Source organism: Pyrgilauda ruficollis, unplaced genomic scaffold (assembly GCF_017590135.1).
Source record: "Pyrgilauda ruficollis isolate IOZ18807 unplaced genomic scaffold, ASM1759013v1 scaffold84, whole genome shotgun sequence".
NCBI classification, from domain to species: domain Eukaryota; kingdom Metazoa; phylum Chordata; class Aves; order Passeriformes; family Passeridae; genus Pyrgilauda; species Pyrgilauda ruficollis.
This window is the reverse complement of record NW_024530377.1, coordinates 1,349,472-1,377,319: the sequence shown is the minus strand read 5'-3', so window position 1 is coordinate 1,377,319 and position 27,848 is coordinate 1,349,472. Positions and strand designations below refer to the sequence as shown.

At 42.8% G+C, this 27,848-nt stretch overlaps 1 protein-coding gene across 1 annotated transcript; it reads right to left on the bottom strand.

The window, feature by feature from the left end:
- Nucleotides 1-1,131: 1,131 nt before the first annotated feature.
- Nucleotides 1,132-27,848, bottom strand: SH3BGR (SH3 domain binding glutamate rich protein). The gene is made up of 7 exons (XM_041487802.1): nt 27,598-27,848; nt 21,624-21,809; nt 15,193-15,273; nt 7,935-8,132; nt 4,827-4,856; nt 2,601-2,702; nt 1,132-1,614 (listed from the first exon to the last, which is right to left on the bottom strand). Exons 1-6 carry the CDS (start codon nt 27,640-27,642, stop codon nt 2,643-2,645), a joined length of 600 nt encoding a protein of 199 aa, XP_041343736.1. The 5' UTR covers nt 27,643-27,848; the 3' UTR covers nt 1,132-1,614; nt 2,601-2,642.

Genomic DNA, 27,848 nt, shown 5'->3' with positions numbered 1-27,848 from the left:
CAGTCTTTGAAAGTGGAAGTGGGCAAAACTATTTAGGAATAGCAATATTTAAATCCTTTTGCTGCCAATCCCGGCATCTGTGATTCCTTGGATTCAGGATGGACACATCCCAGGCTCCAGTATCCATTTGTGACCCTCCTGTTCCTGACATTGCCCAATCCCTTCACATTGACATTGTCAGCTTCCATAACATCCTGTGACGATGAGTTCCAAAATTTCCTGACTCACTGCATAAAAACATTCTCTCTCTTTTCTCTTTCAAACCGATCTATTAATTACATTGTGTCTGCTAATTTTCATTATGGTGTTGCAGGATTTTCTGACTCACTGTTCTGCATCCATCTTTATGATTTTTTTGTAGCTTCCTTGGCTTCCTCTCCAAATTGAAAAGTCTTTTCAGCCTCCTCATGGAGCAGCTGTTTCGTCCTCTCCAGCTGCCGTTCTCTCTGCATTTCTCACATCCCCAGGTCTTCCCTGAGACCAGACTGCACAACCTGTTCAAGATGTCAACACAGCCAGGTTTGTAGGGCTGCAAAGCCCTGCCATCCTGCTGACAGTGCATTTCCCTGGGTCTTGGCCATGGCTGCACCTTGGGCTGGTGATTTTGAAAGGATGTGGAGCTGCTGGAGAGAGCCCAGAGGAGGCTCCAGGATGAGCAGAGGGATGGAGCAGCTCTGCTGGCAGGAAAGGCTGGCACAGCTGGGATTGTTCAGCTGCACAGGAGAAGCTTTGGGCTGAGCTCAGGGTGGCCTTGCAGGGCCTGAAGGAGCCCCAGGAAACCTGGAGAGAGACAATTTCCAGGGCATGCAGGGACAGCACACAGGGAATGGCTTCAAACTGCCAGAGAGTAGGTTTAGATGGGATATTGAGAAGAAATTCTTTCTTGTGAGAGGCTCTGGCAGGGTTGTTGAGAGAAGCTGTGGCTGCCCCATCCCTGGAATTGTCCAAGGCCAGGTTGGATGGAGCTCTGAGCAACCTCAGATAGTGGAAACTGGATGATCTTTAAGGTCCCTTCCAACCCAAACCATTCCATGCTTCTATGATTCCATGGCTTTGTACAGCCCACATCCCTAAGGATGGAGAAAACATCTGCAGCACAGATAAATTAATGCTTTTGCAGACAAGAGCAGATACGACAGAAAACACATTTATTTAAACTGCTGCACAATGGGAATCTCAATCATTTTCAAATGCCAGCTGAGGGAGAAGTGACTCACATGGCTTGTGTACAGGAAGCCTCTTTGCAGTTTTCAGTGCTGAATTTCTTTTCCTCTGAAGACATCAGGGGTGTGAGTGCTGCTGAGTGGCAGCAACGTGCTTGGCAGTGTTTGGACACGAAGAGACACGTGGTTCCTGCCCTGGAGAGCTCACAATCTAAATGTGACATGGACAAAACTATCCCAACACATAACAATTGACTGAAATACCATCTGTCAGACATGAGATCCATTTTAACAAGCAACTGGAATACCAAATATATATATAAAGGTTACAGGTGGGACAGAGTGGTGGCTGTGTTCTGTTTTTATGTTCATACAGGCACTAAAGGTAGTGGTGCTTTGCTTGAGAAAGGGATTTTCTTTTCTTTGGTGGGGTGGCTCCAGCTGGTGCTTCCTGAACAAAAAACAAAGAAAAATCAATTTGAACTCAGCACTTCTGTGATGTTACAGATCTGAACTCTGCACAATGTTGTGATGAATTAATTCCCATGCAACAGATGAACCCGGATTTGGGAGAGGCAGCATGAAAGAAGTGATGGATTTCCTGCCCTGTCGAGGTGCTGGGAAATCCCACCTGCACCTGGTTGGTGAAACCTTTGGCAGCTACCTCAGAGTCTGAGTCAGCTGGGAATCCAGCCCAGGACAGGCTGGATGGGGCTTGGAGCAGCCTGGCATAGTGGAAGGTGTCCCTGCCCATGGCAGAGGGGTTGGAACTGGATCATCTTCCAGGTCCTTCCCAAGCCAAACCATTCCATGATTCTATGGGTCCTAGAGAGAGCACTTTGTGATCAGGAGGAAGTCCCATCACCCAAAGGAAAATCTGCTGGAAGTTCCAACTCTCTTGTAAGTTTGAGTTTCTCCCCAGTAAGTGATTGTCTCATCTGTATTCCAGTGCAGGGGAGAAGGGACAGAGGAAGGAGAAAACCTGAAAATTAAAATTAGAAAGCGCATGCTGACAGAACTTGAGCAGTGCTGGTGTGCTCACACATCATACAGGACAAACTCTGCCTTCCAGGTGCTTCCTCTTTTGTGGCTTTAAATTTGGCCTATTTTCAGTAATTTTATACTGAGTCATATTTCCCATCAGGCTCCTCTCTTTTACCAGTATTTTAAGTTTTCCACTGAATTTGAGAGAGGAATTCATGTGAGGCATAGAGCTCCTAAAAGCTGCAGTGGAATCAGTAGCTGAGTAGGAGAGGAGAGGGAATAATTCTTATTCCATGTGAAAGACAAGCTACAACAGTTAAATCTACTTTTGAGTCATCAGCTGGGTACTTTTTGCATGGACACTTCGCCTGTCCACAACAATAATTACAAAAATTGCAATTTTATCTTACTGTAAGGGCATTTAGAAACTGTCCTTGATGCCTCAATATTTACCTGAAAACCTGTTCAAGAAATATTGTGTCGTAGGGAACTGTACTAAGACTCTTCCACCTCTTCCTTTTCTTCTCCCTCTCCCTGCTTTTCTTCTTCTTCTTCCTTTTTTTTTTTAATAGAAAATATTTGTAGTTATCATATAGGAATTGAAAGAAAAGAAAATAAACAGTCTTGAAATGCAAAGCTCTGCTTTTACCACTGTTCTATTTCTAGTAAATGCAGTATTCTTTGAGATTCAAAAACAGAATTAATGTATAGAGTTTTTAATCTCAACATGGCAGGGCTTTATTTTGTGAAGTTCATAGGCGCATGCTTTACTATAAGAATCCTCTTCCTAGGGAGGTTAGAACACATGGTTAAGCTGCACATAGGTGCTCAAAATCAAAATAAGAATATGAAATATGTGTAAGTATGACAAAAAGTTTAGTATTTTTAACTATACTTTACTTTCCTGAAGCAGTAAACAACTAAAGATTCATGGCACAGGAACTAGACTCCTGAATGATCTAAAAATCACCTGGAATCAGATAATATAGCCTTGTTTCCATCTCTAAAGTTCTTATTTCTCTCTTTTATGCAGGAGAAATGACACAATTGAAAGACAACAGCCCTTTGCTTCAATCAACAGTTATCTCAAAACTTGAATTTGTGTCACACAGACAACAATCTCTGCTTTTTCTCTTTCTAGAATGAATGAAGCTCTTCTCTGAAAAACAGCTGGACATTGCTTTGTGGGCTCCTCTGCTCCTCTTCCAGCCATCTCCTGTCCAAAGGCACTCCCATGTGTATAAATCAGCTTTATCTCAATCTGCAGCCCCTTCACAAACTGCTTGGACTGCAAAAGTGACGTGAATTTCTTCGTGGCATATTAAATAACCAATCAAAGAATCAATAATGAGCTTTCTGCCAGGACTGCAGGTTGTACATGAGCAGCCCAGAGCTTTGTTTTCCCTCCCAGGCACCTCCTGTCTCTGCAGGAGTCACACCTGAGTTGCTGTAGTGAAATCCTCTTTAAATACCTGCTTGGGGGTGGAGCTGTTGGAATCAGATTCCTGGCTTCAGATGTTTTTCAGGGAAAAACATTGAACTAAAGAATCATTCTGAAAAACCAGAAATGTAACACAAACATCTGTGGATTAGAAGTTCTCATGCCAAAGGAGTATTGCCTCTCTGGGCGTTTTCCCCCAGAAAGGTGCCTTTTTTATCTCATGAGAACTCTGACACAGGGCCAGGAGATCCCACTGACAAACAACATCTTTCAGATATTACCAACTTCCATCCAAAATTCAAGTCAATTAACTTTTACAGGGGAAAGAAATGGTTCTTTCTCTTAATTGAAGCATTCATTGGTGGTGCCAGAGTGAAACTAACCAGGCTTGGTGGCCCTCACCAGCCTCTCCAGGAACCTCTGCACTTTGCTCATGGCTCCAGGAGCTTTAGGGTCAGGAAAACACATCCTGGGAGGAGTAGCTGAGGGAGCTGGGGAGGTTCAGGCTGGAGAAAAGGAGGATCAGGGGGGACCTCATTGCTCTGCACAGCTCCTGACAGGAGGGGCAGTGAGGGGGGTTTGGGTTCTGCTGCCAACTAAAGGACAAAGGAAATGGCCTTAAATTGCATCAGAAGAGGTTCAGATTGGAGATTAGAAAATTTCCCTGGCAGAGTGGTCAGGCCTTGGGCTGAGCTGCCCAGGGAGGTTTGGAGTCACTGGAATTGTCCCAGAGGAGTCTGGATGTGGCCCCTGGGGACAGGGTTTGGGGTGATGCTGGTGGGGCTGGGGTGGCACTGGGTGATCCTGAAGGTTTGGGCAAAGCAGAAAAGTGTTTGAGGATTTGTTAGAAATTCTCATGAGGGAAAGATCTCCTTTATGGGCAGAACTGCCTAAATTGTCACAACGAGTCTTTCACACTGAAAATGCAATCACAGCATGGTGTCAGTCAATGATTATCAAAGATGGACTTGTCATGGGAGTTCTTGGCAAATTGTATTGAAGGCTCTGTGACAGACAATTTCCATTCCATTTACAGCTTTTAATGATTAAAGGCCCATCTTTGTTCCCAGTCAATAACATCACGAGAGGACCAGCCATTATCTCTAGCAGAATATGACTGTGGTGTGTTTATTTTCATGAATAAGAATTTACCAGCTTTTGAGTGAAGCAAAAGGACTGAAAAGAAATTAAATACACACAAACAAAAGATGTTAATAAAATATCCAGGTGTACTATACCCCTGTTGCTGCATGTTCTTCCTCGCCTTCCTACAGAAGAGATACAAAAGAAAATATTAAAAAGATAAAATAAAGAAAGAATATCAGAAATGAGACAGGGTAAACACAGCAGAAGTTAAACACTGAATTTAGGAAAATTATGTGGAATTCACTGGATTCATTTGGAGATACTGTCCTCCAAATTAACTCACAAAGCACATTCAAGCTTAACTTTTATGCTGGAAAAGGATCATTAAATTGCGCTCTCTTTTCCTCAGTTACTTCTAATCAAAACTGCTTCATTGTCAAGCAAAGATGTGAAGCTGGGTTTTGTTTCCTTGTCCAGGTGGAGTTTTTGCAGGTTTTTTTTTTTGGTAATTAGCTGGTCTACAAAATGCAAGTATAATCAGAATTACAGAGAGTCTTATGCTATACATCATCATTCAGAATCTGGCTTGTGATTCTGTTAAGTGTTGTAGGCTGCAACAGATGCCTTGGCTCAACAGGGAATAAAAAATAATGCAAGCTGGTTTTAGACTGTAGATTGAGCAGAAGTGATAAAAAAGATTAAAAAAAAAAAGTGAATAGAATTTAATGGTAGATCCTAAGTTGGCTTTTGGGGGAAAGAGCTGATCCTACACAAAATCCCAAAGACCAGAGACAAATGTCACAGTGCCACACAGAAGGCAGAGAGGTTGATTTGAGTTCTCATGAAATGACTTAAGGGAGTGAATTGCCGTGCCAAGGTTTAAATATGGCCTGAGGAATTGCTGAGACAGGATACAGGCTTGCATTATAATATGATTTTTGAACATGTTTCTAAAATAATTTTGCCCTGAAGGGAGCCTAATCTCTACTGAAAACTGATTTAACTGGGACACCACTTAAAAAATACTTGAACCTCCAAGCTTAAATCTGAATTCAAAATCAGACAGTGAAACCACAGAAAATTTATTACCAGCACATGGAGTGACCAGCAGGGTCCATGTGAGCTGGAGCTCAGGCTTCTCTTCAGGAAACTCAAAACCAAAGGGACAGACAAAGCAGGAATGGGGCACTGCATCCATGCAGACAAAAACCTGGAGCTTCTGCGTTTCTGCATCTCCCAGGAGCAGCAGCAGAAGGTGGAGAGAGCTGCAACCTCCACACTGAACATCCCCTGTTCCTGAGCATGGGAGGAGCCTCCTGAAACCTGGAGCCTCCCTGCAGCCCCAGGGCTGAGCCAGCCCCAGTTTGTTCTGGTTTCTGGCCTGGGCTCACTGGCAAAGGCTGAGGTAATTCCAGAATTTTCCACAGCGCTGACATTTCTCCTGCAAAGTCACTGGAGAAAAGCTGGCTTGGTTACACCTCACAAATGGGAGTCATTTGGGAGGTGGTTTGAAGCAGTGCTAAATAAGGCCAAAATTCCAGTACTAAATTCCCACTGGCATATTAATTCAGCCATGGAACATAAAACTGCCATCTTTCAAATGTTTGTCTTGAAAGTACCTCTATCCTTTAGGACTTAACATCCAGTGGAGATACTCTGATGGCAATCTGGCAGTCTTTGAGCATCTTTACTTTCATAAAACCCTGCTCAGGTAAGGAAATGGTATTTTTACTTTCTTTTATAAGCAAAAAAATGAGATACAGAGACAAAAGGTGGAATTCATCTCGCTGTAGCTGCCTCAGAGTTGCTCTTCTCATCTAACCCTGTCCTCTGCGTGCTGTCTGTAGTGAGTGAGATAGCAGAATTCCTACAGAATGATTCATGCCATCCCAACAGAAGTGATAATTGGGATGAACTATAGCAAGGCAGGCAGATGCCACAGCACTGAAGTGATTTGTCCTGGGTGACACGGGAAGTGGGTGGTGGAACAGGGCAAAAAGTGTTTTCTGTGCTCTCTCCTCTGCCTCTCCCCTCCCTGAAAAACTACAAAGAAATCTATTTTCCACTTTTAACTCCAATCCCTTCTGTGAGAAGTGGAGCAAGGTGCTGGTTGTATAGGAGTGGTGCTGCATGATGTCAGTGCAAAACCTCTCCTCCACAGCTGCCTGACACATTTGCAGACAAATTCCAGCATTCTGCTCTCATTTGAAAAGCATTAAAGCAGAATGCCAGCCAGAAGGGCAGGGAACCCAAGCCAGGCAGCAGTTTTGGCTCCTCTTATGAAACAATAAAAAAGGAGTTTGATGGCAGTCACCTGCCAGCTGAAATTCATAGCAACATGGACAGTGCTTGGATATAATTTTCCTTAAGGAGGAATTTAGTTCCCACTGAGGACTGTCTCTCCTCATCACTGTTATGAAATCATGAGTGGGACTTCCCAGTGGCTGAGGTGTGCCTGAGGGTGTGTAAAAGGGGCTTTTCCAGCCCAGCAGTGGCCAGATCAGTCACTATTACAAAGGGCAGTGGGGAAAGGCCTACAGAGAGCTGTTTCCTCTGGAGAAATATTGCAGCTAGATGAAAAAAACCCAAACTCCATTTGTTCTGATCTTTGATGTAAGAAGTGATGCATTTGAGCTGGATATTCCCCAGGGACCATCTGATCTCCAAACACAGAATATCCTGACAAGAAGGCCTGACTCCCTGGGAAGAGTCAGCACCCAAATTAAGCCATCCTTAAAGGATGCAGCTCAAACCTGAGCTGCAGTTTGAGATCTGTAGTACTAGAGCAGGAGCAGACAGGAAGGAAAACATTGGCCTCTCTTTCTGCACTGTCCAGGGGATTCTGCAAGGCCTGGAGAAGTCACGGTCAGATCTGCAGCAAACATTTACAGCCAGATTTATTAGCACTGCACTAGCTGGCCATCGAGAGCAGCAAATTGTTTTTTTCACCCAGGCAGGACTCAGATGTCTAGTCCTAAATTACCCTCCATAACTAGACTCTGGTTCCCAAAGACCATCAAAATAAAATAAAAAGCTTGGGGTAACAAGTGGCAAAAGGCAGCTGCTGATATTCAAGAATCAGAACAAAGTTCCCTGGAGTTTTATCCAGGTTTGATATCATCCTTATATCAAAGAAAACACATCCAAAAGGCACTCTGCAATCAGTCACTCTGGGGCACACCAGGAGACCTTGTGGGTTTATGTTCCATGTGCTTAGCACAGGTAAAACCCTCAGATCACAAAGAGAAAGGAAAAATTACCTGTTGACCTTCTGGGGGTGTCTGGCCAGACTGAGCCTCTTCAGGAGCCCCTTCATCTGCCTTGTCTTCTGTGTGTGCCTCAGTTTCATTTGTTGCATCAGATTTTTCATCCTTGGAATCAGATTTATCTTCTGTGGCTTCTGATTTTTCCTCTGTGGCATCAGACTTCTCCCCTGTGGCATCAGACTTATCAGTCTCCTGGCAGCAAAGGGGAAGTCATGGTAAGCTTCAGGGCACATAATCAACAACTCATTTCTATAAAATTCTCGAGTTTCTTATTTTGGGAAAATGTTTTTCTATTTTTGCTTCAGCTCTCAAATGAAAATACCCCCTTTAGGGTGTATTTCTCCTGTGAAAAGAACTCTTGCTGGCATGCTGACCAGGTGGGATTTGTGTGGGGAAAACAGGAATTCAAGCACTTCTCAGCATAGCAGATTCTCTAACCTTCCTCTGAAAGTTCAATAGAAACCAAAGTTCACCCTGATGGCACATTTGAGTTTCAGTTAAAAAAACCCCTTTTTCCACCAGCATGAATTCCAATTAAACATCATTCAAAAGCTCCAGGAAAACAGAAGTAATAAAGGATTTCACATTTAGTCTCTTAACTTTCTTGCTTAAAAACATCAGGAAATTCTTCCCACATCAGTCACTCAAGTCCATTTATTCCAGCACCATAACCAAGCAGCTCCTGGGAAGTTCTTTATTTGACAAATATCCTGGTGTCCTTTCAGCCAGGTGGCTCTGAAAGGTCGCAGTGGCTTCCACACTGTGTCAGACAAAAGGAGGCCTCGAGTGGCACAGCAGAAATATGATGCAATGCAAGACATGAAGTGCAAAGTCACCTTATTTAGGGCAAGCAGTTCTGGGTCAGACATTAGAAAGTGATTTTTCTATTGCACTTTAGGAGCTTGTCAGTTAATGATCATCAAGGAAGAAAAAGATAAGAAAAAGATGGATGTATTTAAATTAGCATGGGATAACTGAGCCATGAGGGTGATGGGACAATGAAAGAGGTAAAAAATGTAATCCTCAGATGCATGAGGTGAGGAAAAGCCTCCTCTGGATTGCTCTGTGCCATCCCAGTCACTCAGGCTCAAGAAGGAGAAACTCAGACTGGAGCAGGTGCAGAGAGGGCTCCAGGAACATCTGAGGGAGTGGAGAGCCTGTCTTACCAAAGGGGGACAAAAAAAGCTTCCTTGCTTTAATCTATTGAAAGTGATGCTGTGAGGGGATATGATGGCACTCCCAAAATAGATCAGGATAAACATCAGACAGGGATAGGACAAGGAGGAGTGCTGAGGGAGATGCAAAGTGAGTACAAATTGGCTGTGAAGAAAAATTCTAATCATCATCAGTGGGAGATTTCGGAAGTGATCTGTAGTACAGAGGTAAAGAATCTTATTCATTAAAAGGAAATGTGACCCCCTCTGAGAGGTGTTATCTGGGGTGGGTTCCCCTGGCACTCAGGGGAGGTCCTGTCCTGTGTCACCCTGAGTCCCACATGCTTTGGGAAGAGCAGCACATCCCTGGGAGGAGACAAACTCCTTCCCCATCCCTGTGACCAAACCCTTACAGCTCAGCCACCTGGTTGCTTTGGGGTTTGCTGCTTTTGATCATTTAATTTGTCTTCACAGTTAAACAGAAGCCCTTATGTTCCCCTGTCCTTTAAACTTCACATGTCCTTCTCCAGTGTCCCCATGATGATATCTGTCACTGTCATATTTTCTGGAAAAATCCCTTTGCCCAGGATTCTTCTCCTGGGAAGCTCAGAAGCCTCAGAGAAAAAGGAAAACAATAATTATCTCATTGCTTCTCCTGTGTTTTGCTGCTTTGCAATGTGGTCTGGAGATTGTTTATCAACCAGAAAACAATAATTATCTCATTGCTTCTCCTGTGTTTTGCTGCTTTGCAATGTGTTCTGGAGATTGTTTACCAACCAGTGATTGTTTCATTGGTTGCATGTGAATTATTTTTACTTATTGGCCAATTACGGCCAGCGGTGTCAGACTCTGAGGGGAGTCACGAGTTTTTCATTATTATCTTTCTAGCTTTCTCTAAGTATCCTTTCTGTATTCTTTAGTATAGTTTAGTATAGTTTTAGTATAGCATTATATCATATCATGTCATGTAATGTCATGTCATATCATATCATATCATATCATAATAAATTAACCTTCTAAGAACAGGGAGTCAGATTCCTTCCTTTCCTTCCAACAATAGGGGTCTCAGAAAATACCACAGAAAATACCTCAGCCAGTGTTCTTGTTCTGCAGAACAGGGCATGTCTGGCTGGCTTTTATCCCCAGAGCTACTGGCTGAGTGCTGGCTTAGGGATCTTTGTCCCAGGATGTGCTGTGGGACATAAGAGATGTCCTCCTGCTGGCAAGCTCTGCTGGATGGGGACAGAAATGAGAGAAAGGAGCTCAGGAATGTTAGGAAGCAGATATCACAGCAGTTTGATGTTTTTGCTGAAACTTGACTGCCTGCAAGGCTTGGTGCTCTTTTGGCAATGTTCTCCTGAGTTCTGGAAAGTCAGTTTAACATCCAAGTTACTCGCAGTGAAAAGAGAGTGGGCACAAAGGTCCCTAAGTTCTCCTTCCTCTGGAAGTGGAGAAGGGACTGATCAAGATGAAAGCTTTAAAAAGCAAAAACTCACAGCACTTTCACACTCTGTCACACAGCTGCACAAGTGTTTGTGCCAGCACGTGGGGGATGCTGGGGAGAGGGATGAGCAGCTGGGAGGGAGCAGAAGGAGCCAGAGGAAGGAGGAGGGAGAAAAGACAATTTCTTTTTCTGGCAATATCCTCTCATTTGAAGTGCACATAAAACTGTGGGCTCACTGCACTCTGATGCTGGTGGCATTGTTATTAAAACAGATCTACAGAGAACATTTGTTGGGCTTGGTTTATTGTTTACTTTTCTCCCAGAAGCCAAAAAATATTTTAAGATTGAAATATGTAGTAACACAAACATACATTGAAATTCTCTTGTGCAACATTGTGTTAATACATTATTTTCTTAAGGAAATGGCAACTTCTTACAGATACTTTCTTTGCTGAAGTTTCTTAAATGAGAAGGACAGCATTAATGAAAATTAAATTAACAGAATCACTGACCATTATTTGGTTTGGAAGGGACCAAATGATGATCTTAAAGATCATCTCATTCCAACCTCCTTGCCATGGGCAGGGACACACTCCACTAGACCTGGTTGCTCAGAGCCCCATCCAACCTGGTCTTGAAATAGATAAAATATTTATTTTCAGCACAAATTTCATTAAAATCCATACACTCAGTATTTTTGGCTGGGACATAAAATACATAAGAACCACAGAGAGCATCCTAATTAAAATGACCCCTTTGTGTGAATCCATCTCAGATGAATCACATACTTAGATCATAAGGCACAAAAAAGAGTTGTATCTGAAAGAACGAAACTCTAGAAGCAGCATTTATCAGCCAGAACACACACACACACAAACACACACAGTTCTTGTTAATTATATGGAGAACTCTGACATTCAGAATAGCATTGCCACACTGGCTCTCCATAGAAACACAGAATTTAATTTTCAACGAATTGAAAATGAAGTACCATTTCTAAAGATTGGCTGACAGGTCATTTTCTCTTTAAATAAAATGCACATAGCACAAATTTGTAATTCAAAGCAGATTTAGAAGAAACTTTCCTCCACTAACTTAAGCTTGAGTACCTACAGATTTGGGGATATCAAGATTCTGGATATTAAGATCAAGAATAGTGGGATTAAGGTTTCAAGTATGCAATATTTGAAAACAGACACTCAAATCACATAAATCACTGAGTTCACTGAGTCAGACTAAGCATAAAAATGATGTCAGCTTTAAAAAAATGTACCCAACTTTTGAGGCAGCTGAGATTGACACACCTGACCCCCAAACATACAAACTACTTTGACAAAGGTCAGATCTACACATGTATCCTATTGGGACATCACTCAGGCCACTAATCCAAAATTAAACAGGATCTCTTAGAAATCTGTCACAAATTTGAGTGATCTTTGGGTCAGGCACAGCTGCCCTTAAATCACAGCCTGCCCTGAACTGTGTTTGGAACTAATCTAGACCAGGTGTTCCTTCAGGTGAGGAGGTGTTTGGTATTAATAGATTAAAATACTTATTAACACAAGCTGCGCTACGTCTGCTGCTTCTCTCAGGCACAGAAAACTGTTCTGCTCAGCCCTGCTAAATGATGCTTTAGAAAACACAAAAACCATTGTGGTCAGGAGGAAACAGGAGAGAGGATGATGGGGGCTAACAAATCCTTGCTGAAGCACCACAAATATGGATTGGTTTCCTGTAAAGTCACTGCATTTTATGGGCACATTGCACCCTTTAAGGCAATAGATGAACTTGATATGATAAAATCACAGAATCAGAGAATCAGTGAATTATTTGGGTTGGAAGGGACCTTAAACATCATCTTGTTCCATGGGTAGGGACACATTCCACTATCCCTCTGAGCTGGATGCTCAGAGCTCCATCCAGCCTGGCCTCGGGCACTGCCAGGGATCCAGGGGCAGCCACAGCTTCTCTGGGCACCCTGTGCCAGGGCCTGCCCACCCTCACAAGGAAGAATTTTTTCATAAAATCTGATCTGAACCTGTAAATTTTCAGTTTGAAGCCATTCCCTGTGTGCTGTCCCTGCATCCCCTGGAAATTGTCTCTCTCCAGGTTTCCTGGGGCTCCTTCAGGCCCTGCAAGGCCACCCTGAGCTCAGCCCAAAGCTTCTCCTGTGCAGCTGAACAATCCCAGCTGTGCCAGCCTTTCCTGCCAGCAGAGCTGCTCCATCCCTCTGCTCATCCTGGAGCCTCCTCTGGGCTCTCTGCAGCAGCTCCAGCTCCTCCCTGTGCTGGGACAGGGCTGGATGAAACACTCAAATATACAGAATATACTGATATATAGAAACAACAGAACAAGAGAATCTGCAGAACTGAATGTGTATTTTTTGCACTCAGCAATGGCAATGAATTGGCAATAAATTTAACTACAAGTATTTTGTTGGGAAGTTATAATTTGTTGAGGGACCCCCAAAAGGTTCATCTGCTTCCTCAGATGGAAGGAAATAAGCTCAAAACAGTCCTGGTCAGGATGCTGTTGGATTGTGCTGTGAAACAGGATCATAGCCAGTAAAGAACTTTTCTAGTCTTGGTGCAGTATGAGACAAAAGATGGATGGAAAAAGAAATAGAATGTTTTAAGACAAGAGAATCAAATAGGTACCAGCTTCATATTAATCTTTGTCATGTCTCAGCATAGTAAAAATCTCTATAAAGAAAATGCTTACTGCCTTGTGGTGATTCCATGTTTTCTAGTTTGCTTCTTCATTCCAGAAAAGAAAAAAACCAAAACCCACACATTTTTTTTAAGAAGGGATTAATAGGAAACCTTGTCATATGTGTCACCATCACCATCTCTTCCACACCTGACTTATAATTCCAGATTTATGCTGCTGGAAATCAGTGTCATGAGCCATCCATTGTGCTTATCTAAGGTGGAGTTGGCAGAGAATGAGGGGGAAGCAGAAAGAGAAGCAGAAGCAGAGCAGGAGAATTCTTTGTTTGACAAAGCAGGCAGCCTCTCCTGCAGTGAAGATGCTGAGAAACACCTCTGCAAGAAGTGTGTATGTCTCTCACAAACAGGAATAGACTCTGAAAGGGAGGCTATCAGAATTCCACATTTAACAGGGACTTTACAAACACTCTCACTTATTTGCACTCTCTGGCCTGCAGCCACCACCAAGGCAGCAGTTAATCACTGTAAACAAGACATGCCTGCTACCAATGGCACTGACAAACAAACCTGCCCAGCAGAATGTACCGAACATATTATTTTCAACATTTCCAAGGTAGTCACAAAGTAGAAACTGTAATAGCCTCTGCTGACAGCTGGGAACGAATGAATTCTAAAAAATTGTCACTTTGCTTCACAGATATGGAATCTACCAGGACCTTGCATGAAGAAGCAGATAATCTGTGGAGTGGGAAGGTGGAAAAATGCAATTTTCTTTATCTCACTGGTTCTCCACATATCTTTTATAATGACTATAATGTGTAATACCTGCAGTCCTTTAAGCCTTCCATGGCTTTGTGGATGTTAATTAAATGAATTCTCACAAGACCCTTGTGAGGTAGGCAAGTCATTTTTATTTCCCTGGGTGGGAGATGACACAGCTAAAGCAGAAAGTTTAAATCACTCTCCTTATCATGCAGGGACTCAGTGGCAAAGACATTTATAACAACTGGGACATTTCAAACACACCCAGAGTGTGTTTTCAGCTGTGGTTCTCAAAGCACTTAGAAAAGGCTCCCTTTTTTTTCCCCTCTGCTTTTACAGGAGAGGATAAAGAAATATTTCCAATGGTGTTTCACTCAAAGCTGCTGCAGAGCTGGACCAAGGCAGATCTCCTGCTCCAAGGCACTTCCTCAGCCAGGTCACCACAATGCAGCAGAGTTCTCCTGTCGCTCTGGCTCATCACTCTCTTGATTAATTTCTTTTGTTGGCTCACCCACGTTAAAGATGGCAATATTTTAAGAGCTCAGGATAGCAGAGCTGTAACAGTCTCAGTTATAAAACTTCTAATTAGAAGAAGATTCTAATAAAGAAAAAAACACATCGGTTTCTGTAAAAAACAACACCAGGGGGAAAAAAAAACCCCAACAAAATAAAATGCTTTTCTTTTGCCAGAAATACATTAGAACATTGTCAAAATGTGATGGAGAACCACAGGCAGACTTGCCAAAGGGACCTGGTGAAGGGCTGGGTGAGCCCTTTTCTCCTGCAGGCAGAGGGAGAGAGTTCCATGGTGCCAGTGAAGGATGGGATGGGTCTGATCCCAACCCCGTGTTGGGAGCCAGGACTGGCCCTGTCCAATGTGGTCAGGAGCAAGGGAAGGCTTCTTGTAACCAACACCACCTAGGAATTGCGTGAGGGAGTCTGCAACATTTAAAAGCTGAACATAATAAAACACTGCTTTGTGTCAACAACAACAACAAACCCATCAGCTGGAGCCATGGTAACGAGCCTGCAGTGAAAGAAGGCAAGAAAGAAGTATTTTCTACTATTTACTCAACCAGCCACTTTTTTCCCCCTTAAGAACACTTTGCTGCTCCAACATCTAACATATTGCTTGCCACTGCCTCTAATGTGACATGCTGAGTTCACTGCCAATGTTCATTTTTTATTAAAATCAAATAAATGATCCCCATGGAAGGGCATACCTTTGTGCCTGGAGGAGGAGCAAGGCCCAGGAACGAATAAATAATATTTTCTTCCTTGGCAGAGAAAAAGGATTCAAAATCCTACAAAAGGAACAAACAAACAACGGAGAATTGGTATCAAAAATCAAACAAAAAGCACAGGAGGAAGAGGCCAGCCCAAGCAAATCCCACATAGATGAGAATGACCATGCATTTGTACAATTGTCTGCATTATCTGAGCCCCAGGAAGAAAATACAGATAAAGGGAGTTTCACACAGAGAGGCAAAATGAATAAATGAGCAAATCTCTCCAGAGACTTGCACTTTAATTATATCCCATCCATGGCAGAATCAGATGAAACTAAGTGTCTCATTTTAACGTGCCTCAGCTGTACACTCTGAGGCAAAGCTATTCCCTTTAAATGTTGAAATAAAACTTGCTGTGAGTAAGGACACAAAATAGGCCCTCAAAACCCTGGAACTTCTTTATGGAAAATAAAAGGCAACAGTCAAGAGGACAGCTTGAGTGAAATGGTAACAAGGAAACTTCATTTTAGAGAAAGGCAGTCTGGTTAGAAAATTATGTTATTTTCAGACTAACTTAGGAAGGGGTTGTGCTGTTCTCTCTGATATCCATGTACCAGCCAAAATGTCTTGTGCCCTGGTGAAATGAAATGATAAAACCAGTACATTAAATGCTTGTTTTCAGTGGAAATAGAACTGAGAAGACCAGGGATGCCTCCTATCCTGCCAGCTACAGCTTGCATGCCCTTTACTGCTTTCACCTCTACAGCACTCCTATCAATTAAGGAAGTTTTGCTATCACTACTTTTGTCACTGGGAACTTCACAGCTCACGTCTTACACAGGTAAAAAGCAACAAATATTTAAGTTCCAGAAGAATCTCCAGTCAGGAGTGACTGGCCCAGAATCACAGGCAGCTCTGAGACAGGGGACTGAACATGTCCTGCTGAGCCCTACACTGCTGCCTTGATCATGTTATCATCCTTCCTCTAATCCCAAATAACTCCAAGAATAGAAGCCTGTAAATAATAAGGTGCTGAATCATCCTTGAGACTTGTTTGTAAAGCTGGGTAAGGACCTGAGTTGTTTTATTGAGCTGTTTTAGTATTTCCAGAGTATAAATTATCAGAAAGGCTGGAGTGGATGGTTTTGAAGTCACCTTAATGCCAACAAGACTGGAATTGATGACATTTCAGTGCAGTTTGGAAGAGCTTTACAGACAGGACAAATGACAGCCCATTTCTCTGATTTATCTGAGGGACAGATTGGCTTTCACACAGTCACACCCACTGGGAACTGCTCCATCTGGGAAAAGCCCTGGAGCACATTTTGCTGCTGCTCCAGGCTACCCATTTCTCAGACCATCTTCTTATCCAAGCCAGGCAGTGTCTGCATCTGGCTCATGGATTTAGGATTGGATTTTTTTTCAGCAAACAAGAAAATGAGGATTTTCTGCAATTTGAAGGGCTGCAATTTGACATGGTCACGCAAACACAGGAAACTTGTGCCCTCCTGCACACCACATAGTCAAAGCAGCCTGAGCCAACCATGGCATGACATGGCAAGAGCTGGGGAACAAAGAGAAGAAAACAGCAAGGAAAGGCCATGAAGTGCACTTGATATTTTATGTCTTTTTTAGGAAAAGTAGTGCATGGCAAGTGTACTAAAATCTTCCAGAAACACAAAGCCTTGTAGATAACCAGACCTGAGGACACAAGTAAAATGTATGAATGACCAGACAAGTCCTTATCAGAAGTGGGTATAATCTTCCATGATATCAGGGGCTGCTTGGCAACAGGGAGTGTGCAATGACATCCCACAGTAAATGAAAGGTCACTTTTTTCCTCACACTCAGGAGGAAGCTATCATGTATTAAATAAGAGATAAAGGAATGCCTACAGTGATCATGGAATAGTTTTTTTTTTTATGGTGTACTTGCAGCCATGCTTTACTAATGTTTCCTCACACTCAGGAGGAAGCTATCATGTATTAAATAAGAGATAAAGGAATGCCTACAGTGATCATGGAATAGTTTTTTTTATGGTGTATTTGCAGCCATGCTTTACTAATTGTGACTTGTTCACATCTCCATTTGCTGAATTACTAAAGATAACTGTTCCCAAGGCAGGCAGCAAGAAAAATAAGCAGGAACAATTTATTTCAGGTATGCAATTATATTTTATCTGTATGAAAAGACATAAATGGTTTAAGTGCTGCTGATGTCAACTGGACATCAGCAGAAAATTCTTCCCCCAGTGCTGGTACAGCATCAGGTCAGAGCACAGAGAGAGAGCAGGGAAACACCATCCTTGGAGTCTTTTGGAACTCAGATGGCCAAAGCCCCAGGCAATATAAGCTAACTTTAAAGCTACCCTGCTCTGAGTAGCAGGCTGGACTACAAACCTCCAGAGGTCCCTATCTTTCCATAAATTTGACTTTAGCAGTTACATAAATGATAGAATCATAAAATGGCCTGAGTTGGAACGGGACCATAAAGTTCATCTCATTCCAGCCTGGGCAGGGACACCTTCCACTGTCCCAGGTTTCCCCAAGCCCCAACATCCAACCTGGCCTTGGACACTGCCAGGGATCCAAGGGCAGCCAAAACTTCTCTGGACACCCTGTGCCAGGGCCTCAGCACTCTCACAGGGAAGAATTTCTTCCTAATATCTACTCTAACCCTATTTACTGGCAGTGGGAGCCATTCCCTGTGTGCTGTCCCTGCATGCCCTGGAAATTGTCTCTCTCCAGGTTTCCTGGGGCTCCTTCAGGCCCTGCAAGGCCACCCTGAGCTCAGCCCAAAGCTTCTCCTGTGCAGCTGAACAATCCCAGCTGTGCCAGCCTTTCCTGCCAGCAGAGCTGCTCCATCCCTCTGCTCATCCTGGAGCCTCCTCTGGGCTCTCTGCAGCAGCTCCAGCTCCTCCCTGTGCTGGGACAGGGCTGGGGCAGCTCTCAGGTGGGCTCTCACCTGAGGGGGCACAGGGGCACAATCCCCCCTCACCTCTGCCCACACTGCTCTGGATGCAGCTCTGGACACAGTTGGTTTCTGGGCTGCAAATGCACATTCCAACATCAAATAAAAGCCTTACCTAATAATTCAGAGATGTTTTTTAAAGTACATACAAGGGTACTCTATTCTACGGATTTCAGTTTACAGAAGAAAACAGAGATTTCAGCTTACAAAGAAAAACAGAAGTTTAGGTTTCCTTTCTTTCTTAGTTTTCTAAGGGTTTTTGTCAAGCAAAAGAAAAGACAAGAGCAACAGAGTGCTCAATATATTTAGCAAGTGACACAGATGCAGACGTCTGTCTAGACATGAGCAAAGAAGCAGCTTAAGAAAAAGATCAAATAAGGACATAATTGCCAGCACTGATGGATTAGAATGGATACTTGAAATTGGTGCTCTAGTCAGGCATACAAAATGAATCAATTTCTAATCTATTTCTTCAAGTGGCAATACCAAAGATCTGTGAGAAAAATAAGATCTCAGCTATTTTATCAGCTATTTTATAGTTTTAAGCTTCTGTGACCTCATGGAAATGCTGCTCCCAGGCATTGTATCTTTATAAAAATCCATCTATAAGAATCCTCCACTTTACAGTATATGCTGTGGAGTGGAGCAGCTCTTCATGGTCACCCAGAAAATGAAGATACAGAAAATGTATCAGCAGAAAAGCAGATGTGCAGAGAGACTGGCTTAGCTTTCTTATTATGCCATTCTATTCTAGCACAAACAGAAGACTTCTCACCTGTCCCCAGAACCCACTTTCCTTTCCACCACTCCAAAAACTTCACTGAACTGCAGAAGAGGACATTAGACAAGGTCACAAAGGACCATTCCTCCAAGGCAGGAACCATTGCATCACTCTGATCCACTTGTTCTGATCCACCTTTAATGAGATAATGAGGTGATCTCCTGAAAACAACTTATTTTCTGATGTCTGACTTGAACTTTCTTTGCTGCATTTTCTTCACTTACAGCTCATCCCACCTCCAGTGGATGCAGAGCAGGGCATATTTTACATAATCCTAGATAATTCAGGGGGGAAGAAACCTCACTAGACCACCTAAACCAACCTCCAGCTCAAAGCAGGGTCAATACTGAATTCAGACCAATAATTCACTTTTTGCCACAGCCCTTAGAATAGTTGAAGGTTGTCATGTCTCTCTCCAAACCCCTCTTTCTCAGATTAAGGAAGGAAATATTTAATCTTGACTTTTTATCTCCCAAGGCTAGATCTCCCAGGTCATCATTATGTAATGTGTACACACGTGCACATGTGTGAATGGGAACCAAACATTGATAAGAACAACTGATAAGACCATTGATAAGAAGGGAAATGTGGGAAAAGAGTGATCCCAGAAAGAAGAATGGGGGAAAATGAAATGTAAAAATGTAACAGATTTGATCTAAAAAAAAAAAAAAAAGTACTAACTGTGAACGAAGAAAATAAAAATTAGCAGGAAGGAGAAAGGGAAAATGTCTTACAAAAAAAAAAAAATGAAAGAGGTGTAAAGAGCTTAACTTGTTTAGCTCAGCAAAATGAAGATTAATAGAGGATACAATTCCCATCTACAAATATACTGGATTGGGGCTGTTGAAGATAAAGAGTGATTTGGGCATAGCAGGAAATTGGTATGAACTGCCTGCATTTAGCCAGGCTACAAATTCAAAGGTTTTTAGGTGCCACAAGAGTGAGGCCCTTAAAAAGTGATGAGAGCAATATATTTTAAAAGAACTTTCATGAAATCAAGATACTGCACTGGAGTCACACAGACCCTTGCAATCCTCAGGGATATTTTTAATAAAATGGCTGAGGCCAAAGGAGTGGGACACGGGGGAAGATGCATCAGATAAACATAAACCAGCCTAAAACAATTCTGGATTTCTGGATGGCTCTGCTGGCCCTGCACAGGCTGTGCAGGGAAGCAAATGCAAATCCCCAGGGTTTTATTGTAGAATGTGTCACTTGGGAGGGGTTTGCAGCAGTCTGGCAGCCCCTGGCCATGTTCTCAGCCCACATCACACTCCCTGAGCAGCTCCCTCGAGGCACCTTCCCCTGGGGAGAGGGTAAGGCTCGTGCACTCATATGAATCTCATTACCTTATTTATTTGGAAATAATGATGCCATAAATTAGGCGTTGTTATGCACTCACTGGGATCATTAGCTCTGAGCTGGGTGCATTAGAATTCTGGAGACTTTTAGACTAATTGTAAATTTGATTCAGTTTTTAAATCAGTAGCTGCAACTTCTTTCCCCATGGAGGTGTTTTTGCAAAGGACTATTTCTTCACTTGAATTTATTTCAATATGTAGATTATTTGGCTTCCTGAAATAGCTTCAGACATGCAGTAGAAACTGTATATTTATCATTGACTGTCAAGACTGACCAGTTGCAACACTTTATAAGGCAATTATTCTTTAATTCCTTATATACTTCTCCAAGGAACATCAGAAATATTTATTGCAGCACTGGCTGCCACAAAACCCAGAGTAAGATATATCAAATTATACTTTTTATTGGTGCAGACTGGATGCTGAAATGCACGTGAACTCCAACACACCAACTTCTCTTTCAGGAATTTTATGAGGAAATGAGGAAACAGCTGCACTCCAATATTCATATTATGAACTTTTGCTTTGAGAGCACTGAAGTTAATTCTGAAAACTCAGTGGCATGAAAATCTCTGCTGGCCCAGTACCACCTTTCAGGAGTTCACCCTGGATTTGTGCAGTAACTCCAAACCAGGCTCACTGGGTGCTCTGTGTTCCAGAGCACTTTGCAGGTTCATTCCAGACATCAGATCCCAGCACTTTCCAGACTGGCCATTTCCACCCAGTCTGGGAGAAAATAAAAGGTCTCAGACTATCTCTTTTGATTCACAGTCCTAATATTCATGCTGGCACATTATTATCTTTCTCTGCTTTGAACAAACTGTCTCAAGAAAAAGAACCTGTTATGAGCACATATGAAAATACGAAAGCATCTGATGAATGCTACAGTTGCTGTTATGAAGGGTTGGATATTTATTGAATAAGCAATATAATGCCAATAATTCAAACCACATCCTGGAACTATTCCAGTAAACAAACCTTCCTATTTATTTGTATATTATAATGGAAGAAGAAGATTCCTATTCCCAGCCTCTGGTACCTTGAAACCCAGGTAAGTCCAAACAAAATATCAACACTCTCCACCAAAATTAACTGAAACTTCAAGAACTTTCTCCAGTCAATTTTCCCTCCATAAATAATCTTCTGTTTCATTGCTTTTCTGTGCTTACAAAATGCTTCCTGAGAATTGTTCTTTCACAGTGAATCTCAAATTGTTTTAAGGAGTTTGTTTGACGCTTCCTATTAATGGAAAAGAGTCCCTTTCTGTGAGAAACCACTCTCTGAAATATTTAAATTTCCCAACAGCTTCTTACCCCACAGTACCGCTCCTCGTTGAAGATCTGTGGAGGGAGGGGAATTCCATTCTGAGGCTTTTTTTCACCCGGGACATTCTCTCTCATCCATTTCCTGTTGTCCTCATCTCCTGCTATGTCCATTTGCTGAAAGTCAATCTTGTTGGCCTCTAAAAAGCCCACAACTTCTTGCTGTTTCTTTTTTATCTGGGTAGGAAAAAGGGAAAACAACATTCCTACTTTAAAATGAAAATGGTTTTCTAAAAGCAACTGCTGTTACAAGAACTCAGGCAAGTTTGGCAAGTTTAGAGAATCTTTTAGGTTGGAAAAGGCTCCAAGATCATTGAGTCCACCCTTTGGCCAAACCCCACCTTGTCCCCAGCCCAGAGCTCTGAGTGCCACCTCCAGACCTTCCTTGGACACCTCCAGGGATGGGGACTCCAAACCTCCCTGGGCAGCCTGTTCCAATTCTTTTTCCATGAAAAAATTCTTCCTGAATGTTGGAAGTTCCTGAAGTGGGATTCACTTCTCCAGTAGCCCTCAAACTTTTTGAAGCTGAGATTCAACACTTTCTGTCAGCACCCAGAGTGCTGCCACTACATCCCTCCCACCACACACCCACCCCCCAACTTCTTTCTTTCCTCCCTGGATGCAGTGACAACTCCAGCTAAGAAATGAGGCTCAGCAGGAAGCCTCCTACTGTGTTCCCAGATCTGGGAATGTGATGTACAGATACCTATGGTGATCCTGCCTGAAGTCAGCAAAGGTCAGAAAATGTACAAATTTTCCTCAGCATGTTACAGCCTCCTTCTTCCTCCCGGTCCCAAGTGACATTCAGCTGTCTGTGAGCCACGTTTCTCTTGTCTCTGTTCTTTAATGTTAGGCATAAATAAATTTCACAGAATCAGAATCACACAGTAGTTGGGATTGGAAGGGATCTTCCAGTCCAACCCCCTGCCTAGGCAGGGTCACCTGGAGCAGGTGACACAGGAAAGTGTCCAGGTGGGTTTGAAATGCCTCCAGAGATGGAGACTCCACACCCTCCCTGGGCAGCTGCTCCAGGGCTCTGCCACCCTCAGTGTAAAAAAGTTCTTCCTCATGTGGAGGTGGAATTTCCTGTGTTTGAGTTTATGGCCATTGCTCCTTGAGATATAATATATAAATATGAGTTAAGGCTCGAGAAAATCCAGCACAGCTGAGCACCTGTGCTTAAATAAATCCCCCATTAGAGAATGACATTCCAGTTGGACCACGAAGAACACATTACATAGAAATAAAGCTTGTTACAGACAGCTTCTGTGACACCTAAAATTCACTCATGACCCTTTTATTCCCTATGATGCTGATTCTGTGCAGGCATTGAGCTTATAACCCATCCCTATACTCTGAAAATGTAACACTCACTGTATTTCCCTAGTAAAGGAACACTGCTCCTGAGCAGCTTTTAAAGATCTTGCCACCAGACACAGCTGGAATGAGGCATCAAGGTAATTTTTATATCTTGTGATTTGAAACCATGTCCTCCCTATGTCAGACATCTGAACACCTGAAATTAAAGTGACACCAAGCTAGTTTAAATCAGAGGGACAGGCAATGAGAACTAAATCAGGGATTATGTATTTCCATAATCTAATAAAACAGAAGAGCTGAAGTAGAGTGATAGTCTATTATCCTGGAAAGATGAATTCTCATGAGTAGATAAAATTTCTTTTCCTTGTACAAACAAAGAAGTATCTATCTACACACAGGCTTGCTTATAAAAAATAGCAAACATAAAATTCTGTACATTTTTGTCACAGCATCAGAGGTTTGCAGCGAGCTAAAGAAAATGCATCACTTTGAATGAAAACACTAATCCAAAGTGGTCAAAAGCCATGCAGTTAACAGAGTTCAAAGCTGCTTATTTCTATTCTTATTTTCTCTTTTTAAAAAAGAAATAATCTCATTACTGCCTATTTAGCTGCAGAGTTATTTGCAGAACACAGGCAGCAGAAAGGACAGAAATGTCAAAGGACATTTCACTGGAGAAAGTGGCAGGATAACATTTGTATAAATGGTTAATAAAATCTGCAGGAGCCAGCAGCAGGAGTAACATCACATGCTCTGAGAGCCAGGCCACTCAAGTGCTGTCAGCAGCAATTCCAGGGCCAGCCTGTCCCTTTGGACACAGGCACTGCAGGAGATAGGGCTCCTGGAATAACTGCTGCTCCAGACAGACAGTGCCTCTGAGGAGATAATGGAAATGGAGCCAGGGTTTCTGTGCTCCTCTGCTTATGAAAGCTGTAACTTTTAAGCCTTAATAATTTCTCTTCATAATTTCTTAATAATTTCTCTTCAGCTTGAGGTTCAGAATGCACAGGAAGCTCAGGCAGCACCAGGCCTGAAAGCAAAAAATTGTATGAAAAAATTAATGCTGAGGTAAAGCAGTAAACTTTCATGGAATTATGCTGCTAAAGGAAAAGGCAAGGAGCTTCTGACTATGACAATGAGATAAGCAGAGCAGAGGATGTGCTGTGTCTTAGGGCTCACTGTTACTGGGGTTTAGGCAGAGCAAAAGACTTGGGACACAACCGAGTGTGAAACCACAAAGCAAACCTTTGTTGTGGGTGGCACTAAGTGGGCAACCAAAAAAATCTCTCCAGGAAGCAGCACTCACAGAGGGAGATGTCGGGTGTAACAATGCAGAGGACATGCAAAGGCTTTCCCAGAATGGATGAGACTGCAGGAGCTTGTTTGTGCCCTCCCTTGTCCGGTGGCATGGGAAGAATTCAAATTACTTGGGGATAGATTACTTGGAAAGTGGTGATGAGCAGGATATTATTTCAGCAATGCCAGTTTTTCTTTCAGCAAAGCTTGAGTTGTACCATTCCTAGTTCCTTAACTACAAGTTCCTTAAAAATAATAATAAAAAATAATTTATTAAAAAAAACAAACAAACAAACAAAAAAACACCACGTTTCAAATAAATGGTATCTGGTTAGAGTGTAAGGATTGCCAGACTTCGCATCCCTGGAAGTGTTCAGGGGCAGGCTGGATGACAGAATCACAGAATGGTTTGGGCTGGAAGAGACCTTAAAGATCATCTCACTGCAACCCCCTGCATGGGCAGGGACACCTTCCACTACCCCAGGCTGCTCAGAGCTCCATCCAGCCTTCCACTTCCAGAGCTCTGCTCTTCCAGGGCTCCAGGGGTAGCCACAGATTCTCTGGGCACCCTGTGCCAGGGCCTCACCACCTTCACAGGGAAGAATTTCTTCCTAATATCTAATCTAACCCTTTATTCCTTCATTTTAAGGCCATTCCCTGTGTGCTGTCCCTGCATGCCCTGGAAATTGTTTCTCTCCAGGTTTCCTGGGACTCCTTCAGGCCCTGCAAGGCCACCCTGAGCTCAGCCCAAAGCTTCTCCTGTGCAGCTGAACAATCCCAGCTGTGCCAGCCTTTCCTGCCAGCAGAGCTGCTCCATCCCTCTGCTCATCCTGGAGCCTCCTCTGGGCTCTCTGCAGCAGCTCCAGCTCCTCCCTGTGCTGGGACAGGGCTGGGGCAGCTCTCAGGTGGGCTCTCACCTGAGTGGGACAGAGGGACAGAATCCCCTCCCTTGCCCTGCTGGTTATGCTGCTTTTGATACTGATTTGAAGGGGGGAAAGTTCATAAAATGTCACCAAAACCACAGGAAATAGAAGTATTTTAGAGGTGTCATAACCATAAGCAGCAGGAAGCAAGACTGCAAGACTTCCTTTGTGAGACATGAATCCTCTTTCTCCCATAGTTTAGAATCTTGCAGGATATTACCAAATTCTAAACACCCCTGTGACTATCAACAACATTATTTTCTTTTTTTTTATTGTTTGCTCCAAGGCAAGCATTTAGTGCTTTTTAGTGCTATAAATAAGTGTCTCCACTTCTGGCTGCCTTAATGAATAGTTCAATATCAGCTAAGTCTGGAGCAGAAAGATAATAAAGCTGGAGATATTTAAAATAAATTTCTGAAGCATCAAGAGGAAAAATACAGACTGCAGATTTGCTCCAGAGCCACAGTGAATTATAACATTCCAGCATCTGATCTGCCAGAATGTCACTGGGTTCACTGCATTCACTTGCACAAAGTATTTATTAACATGAAAACCACTTGCAGTGACTAGGGTGACCATGTAGTACATAAAATAGAGACTTTTTCATGCTTTGCCAATGATCCTCTGCTGATTTACACCAGAGGCTGGCCGCATCTTATACTGAATTAAAAAACAACACCATGCATTTGATGGGACCAGCCACCAAATTTGAAGAGTTCACCAGTGCAAAAAGGACAATTTAAACTTCCAATTTAAACTGTTTAGGGATTAAATTAATTCCTCTCAGGAAAAGCTGTACATGCTTGATACAAAATTTCTATTTAATAGGATTTTAGTGATATATTGAGGTTTGTGCTAACTCCCTGCATGAGTGAATTTTATTTTACCAGGACTCATTAAAGGTTCATTGAAAGGATACCTTCCATCCATGTTCATCGGAAAATGTGGAAAACTACTCCAGGTGTACTTGGCATTGCAATTCAGAATCAGTGATCTGAACACATGCTGAGATTGCTACAGATATACCACACCCAGCACACCAGAAAGGAGCAAATGCAGAGGAATAGTGCCCTGTGAAGATTCCATAATTTTCTTTTGGAGTCTCCAGATCAAAACAGGCCAAACTGGAGCAAGAAGAGTGCCCATGCACAGCACATGGCAATTTATAAAGCTACTTGAGCAGTGAACATTTTATTACAAATTGCGAGCTACCAAACCTGAAATTCCCAACTTCCTCTTCTTTTTTTTCCTCTTGTATCTGAAGTTTATTATTTTTAAAAAATGCTAAATATCAATAGTAATTTTAGAATGTAAGGCTTAGGAACAGGCTGGTAAGAGAACTCCAAACTTCCTCAGCAGCATTCCAACTGGAACTTCAGTGAGGGACCCTCGGTTCATTTCCTGCAGATGATGGTCCCATAAATGGGGAGCGGTTTTTGGAACTTTTCCACTCTGGAATCTTCTTAAAGAAATGCAGCTGGTGTCAGGGAGATAGAGACGTAGTTAGAGCTCTGTGTAAGCACTAGCCAGTTTGCTTAGCCGTGTCACTGGGAGGGAGGGAGTGCCAAAGGAAAACTGCAACCTGAGCTCATCTGGGAACTGGATATAAAAGGAAACAGTCCTTTCCCGGTTCCCACCTCCCACGGACTTCCAACCTCCCTACTATTCACATGCCCTTCCCTTCAGCTGATACTCTCTGCTGACAGCTACAGCACTAGATCTCAATGCTAAAAATCATCAGTATAGCATTTCAACAGACATACACACAAAAAAAAAAAAAAAAAAAACCAACAAAAAACCCCAACCAAACACCAACAAATAAACAAACAGAACCCAAAACCCCCAAACAAACAAAAACACAAACAAACAATACCAAACCAAAAAAATTCCAAACCAAAAAGAAAACACTAAGTAAACAAAAAACCTCCCAAAATCCAGGAAAAGAAAGGGCCTTTGGAAAGAAGTTTTTCTGCCTAACTTTATCCAGCTCCAGGTTCTTTCTTACACAGAGTTCCCCCTTTGCAGGATCAGTGTCCTAAAGTCTCTTTTAAAAACAAAAATTTTATTTTCTCCTGTAAAGAGTCCAGCATCACTTTTGCACAAATACAATACCCAATGTTTCCTTCTTCAGTTTATATATATTGCAAATAATTTCCCAAACAGCAGTAAATCTATGAAATTACAGATAATTTAGATGTAACTGCGATAAAAGCTCGCAGGCAAGCCAGCCTGCACAGACAGGAATTCTCTACAACTTGAGCAACTTTCAAGAATAAGGTGGTCAGGTCAGAATAAAACTAAGGTTTATTCCGGCTTAGAATTCCAGTGGGTTTTTCATCACATGCAAGCTCTTTCCTGGCATTTCCTAGGCTAATTCGCCACGCTGATCCCAGCGGTAAGAGGAGGATGTTAAAGGAGTCACCTACCGCTGTAGACCCCGAAGATGTGGCGACAAACACTTTGATCACCATGCTGGCAGCGGTGGAAGTGAATCAGCAGAGCAGCCCTGCCACCCACGAGTCACCACGATCCCTGGAGGAATCCAAATGTTCCGCAGCTCCTGGGCTAAGCCGGGTGCTAAATGGATGCCCCCTCCCCCCAGCTATCCCGCAGCTTTGCCCTCTCTCCCTCTCTCCGGGGTCCCGGGTTTTCCCACTCCATTGGCTCTTGGGTATTT

Bases quoted from the DNA above. Each gene is read 5' to 3' on its own strand.
- SH3BGR (XM_041487802.1), bottom strand. From the start codon at position 27,642: ATGGTGATCAAAGTGTTTGTCGCCACATCTTCGGGGTCTACAGCG. The intron at 21,810-27,597 runs GTAGGTGACTCC...TTTCCTACCCAG, and splicing joins CATCTTCGGGGTCTACAGCG to ATAAAAAAGAAACAGCAAGA. The intron at 2,703-4,826 runs GTATAGTACACC...AAAAAAAAAAAG, and splicing joins AAGAACATGCAGCAACAGGG to GAAGAAGAAGAAGAAAAGCA.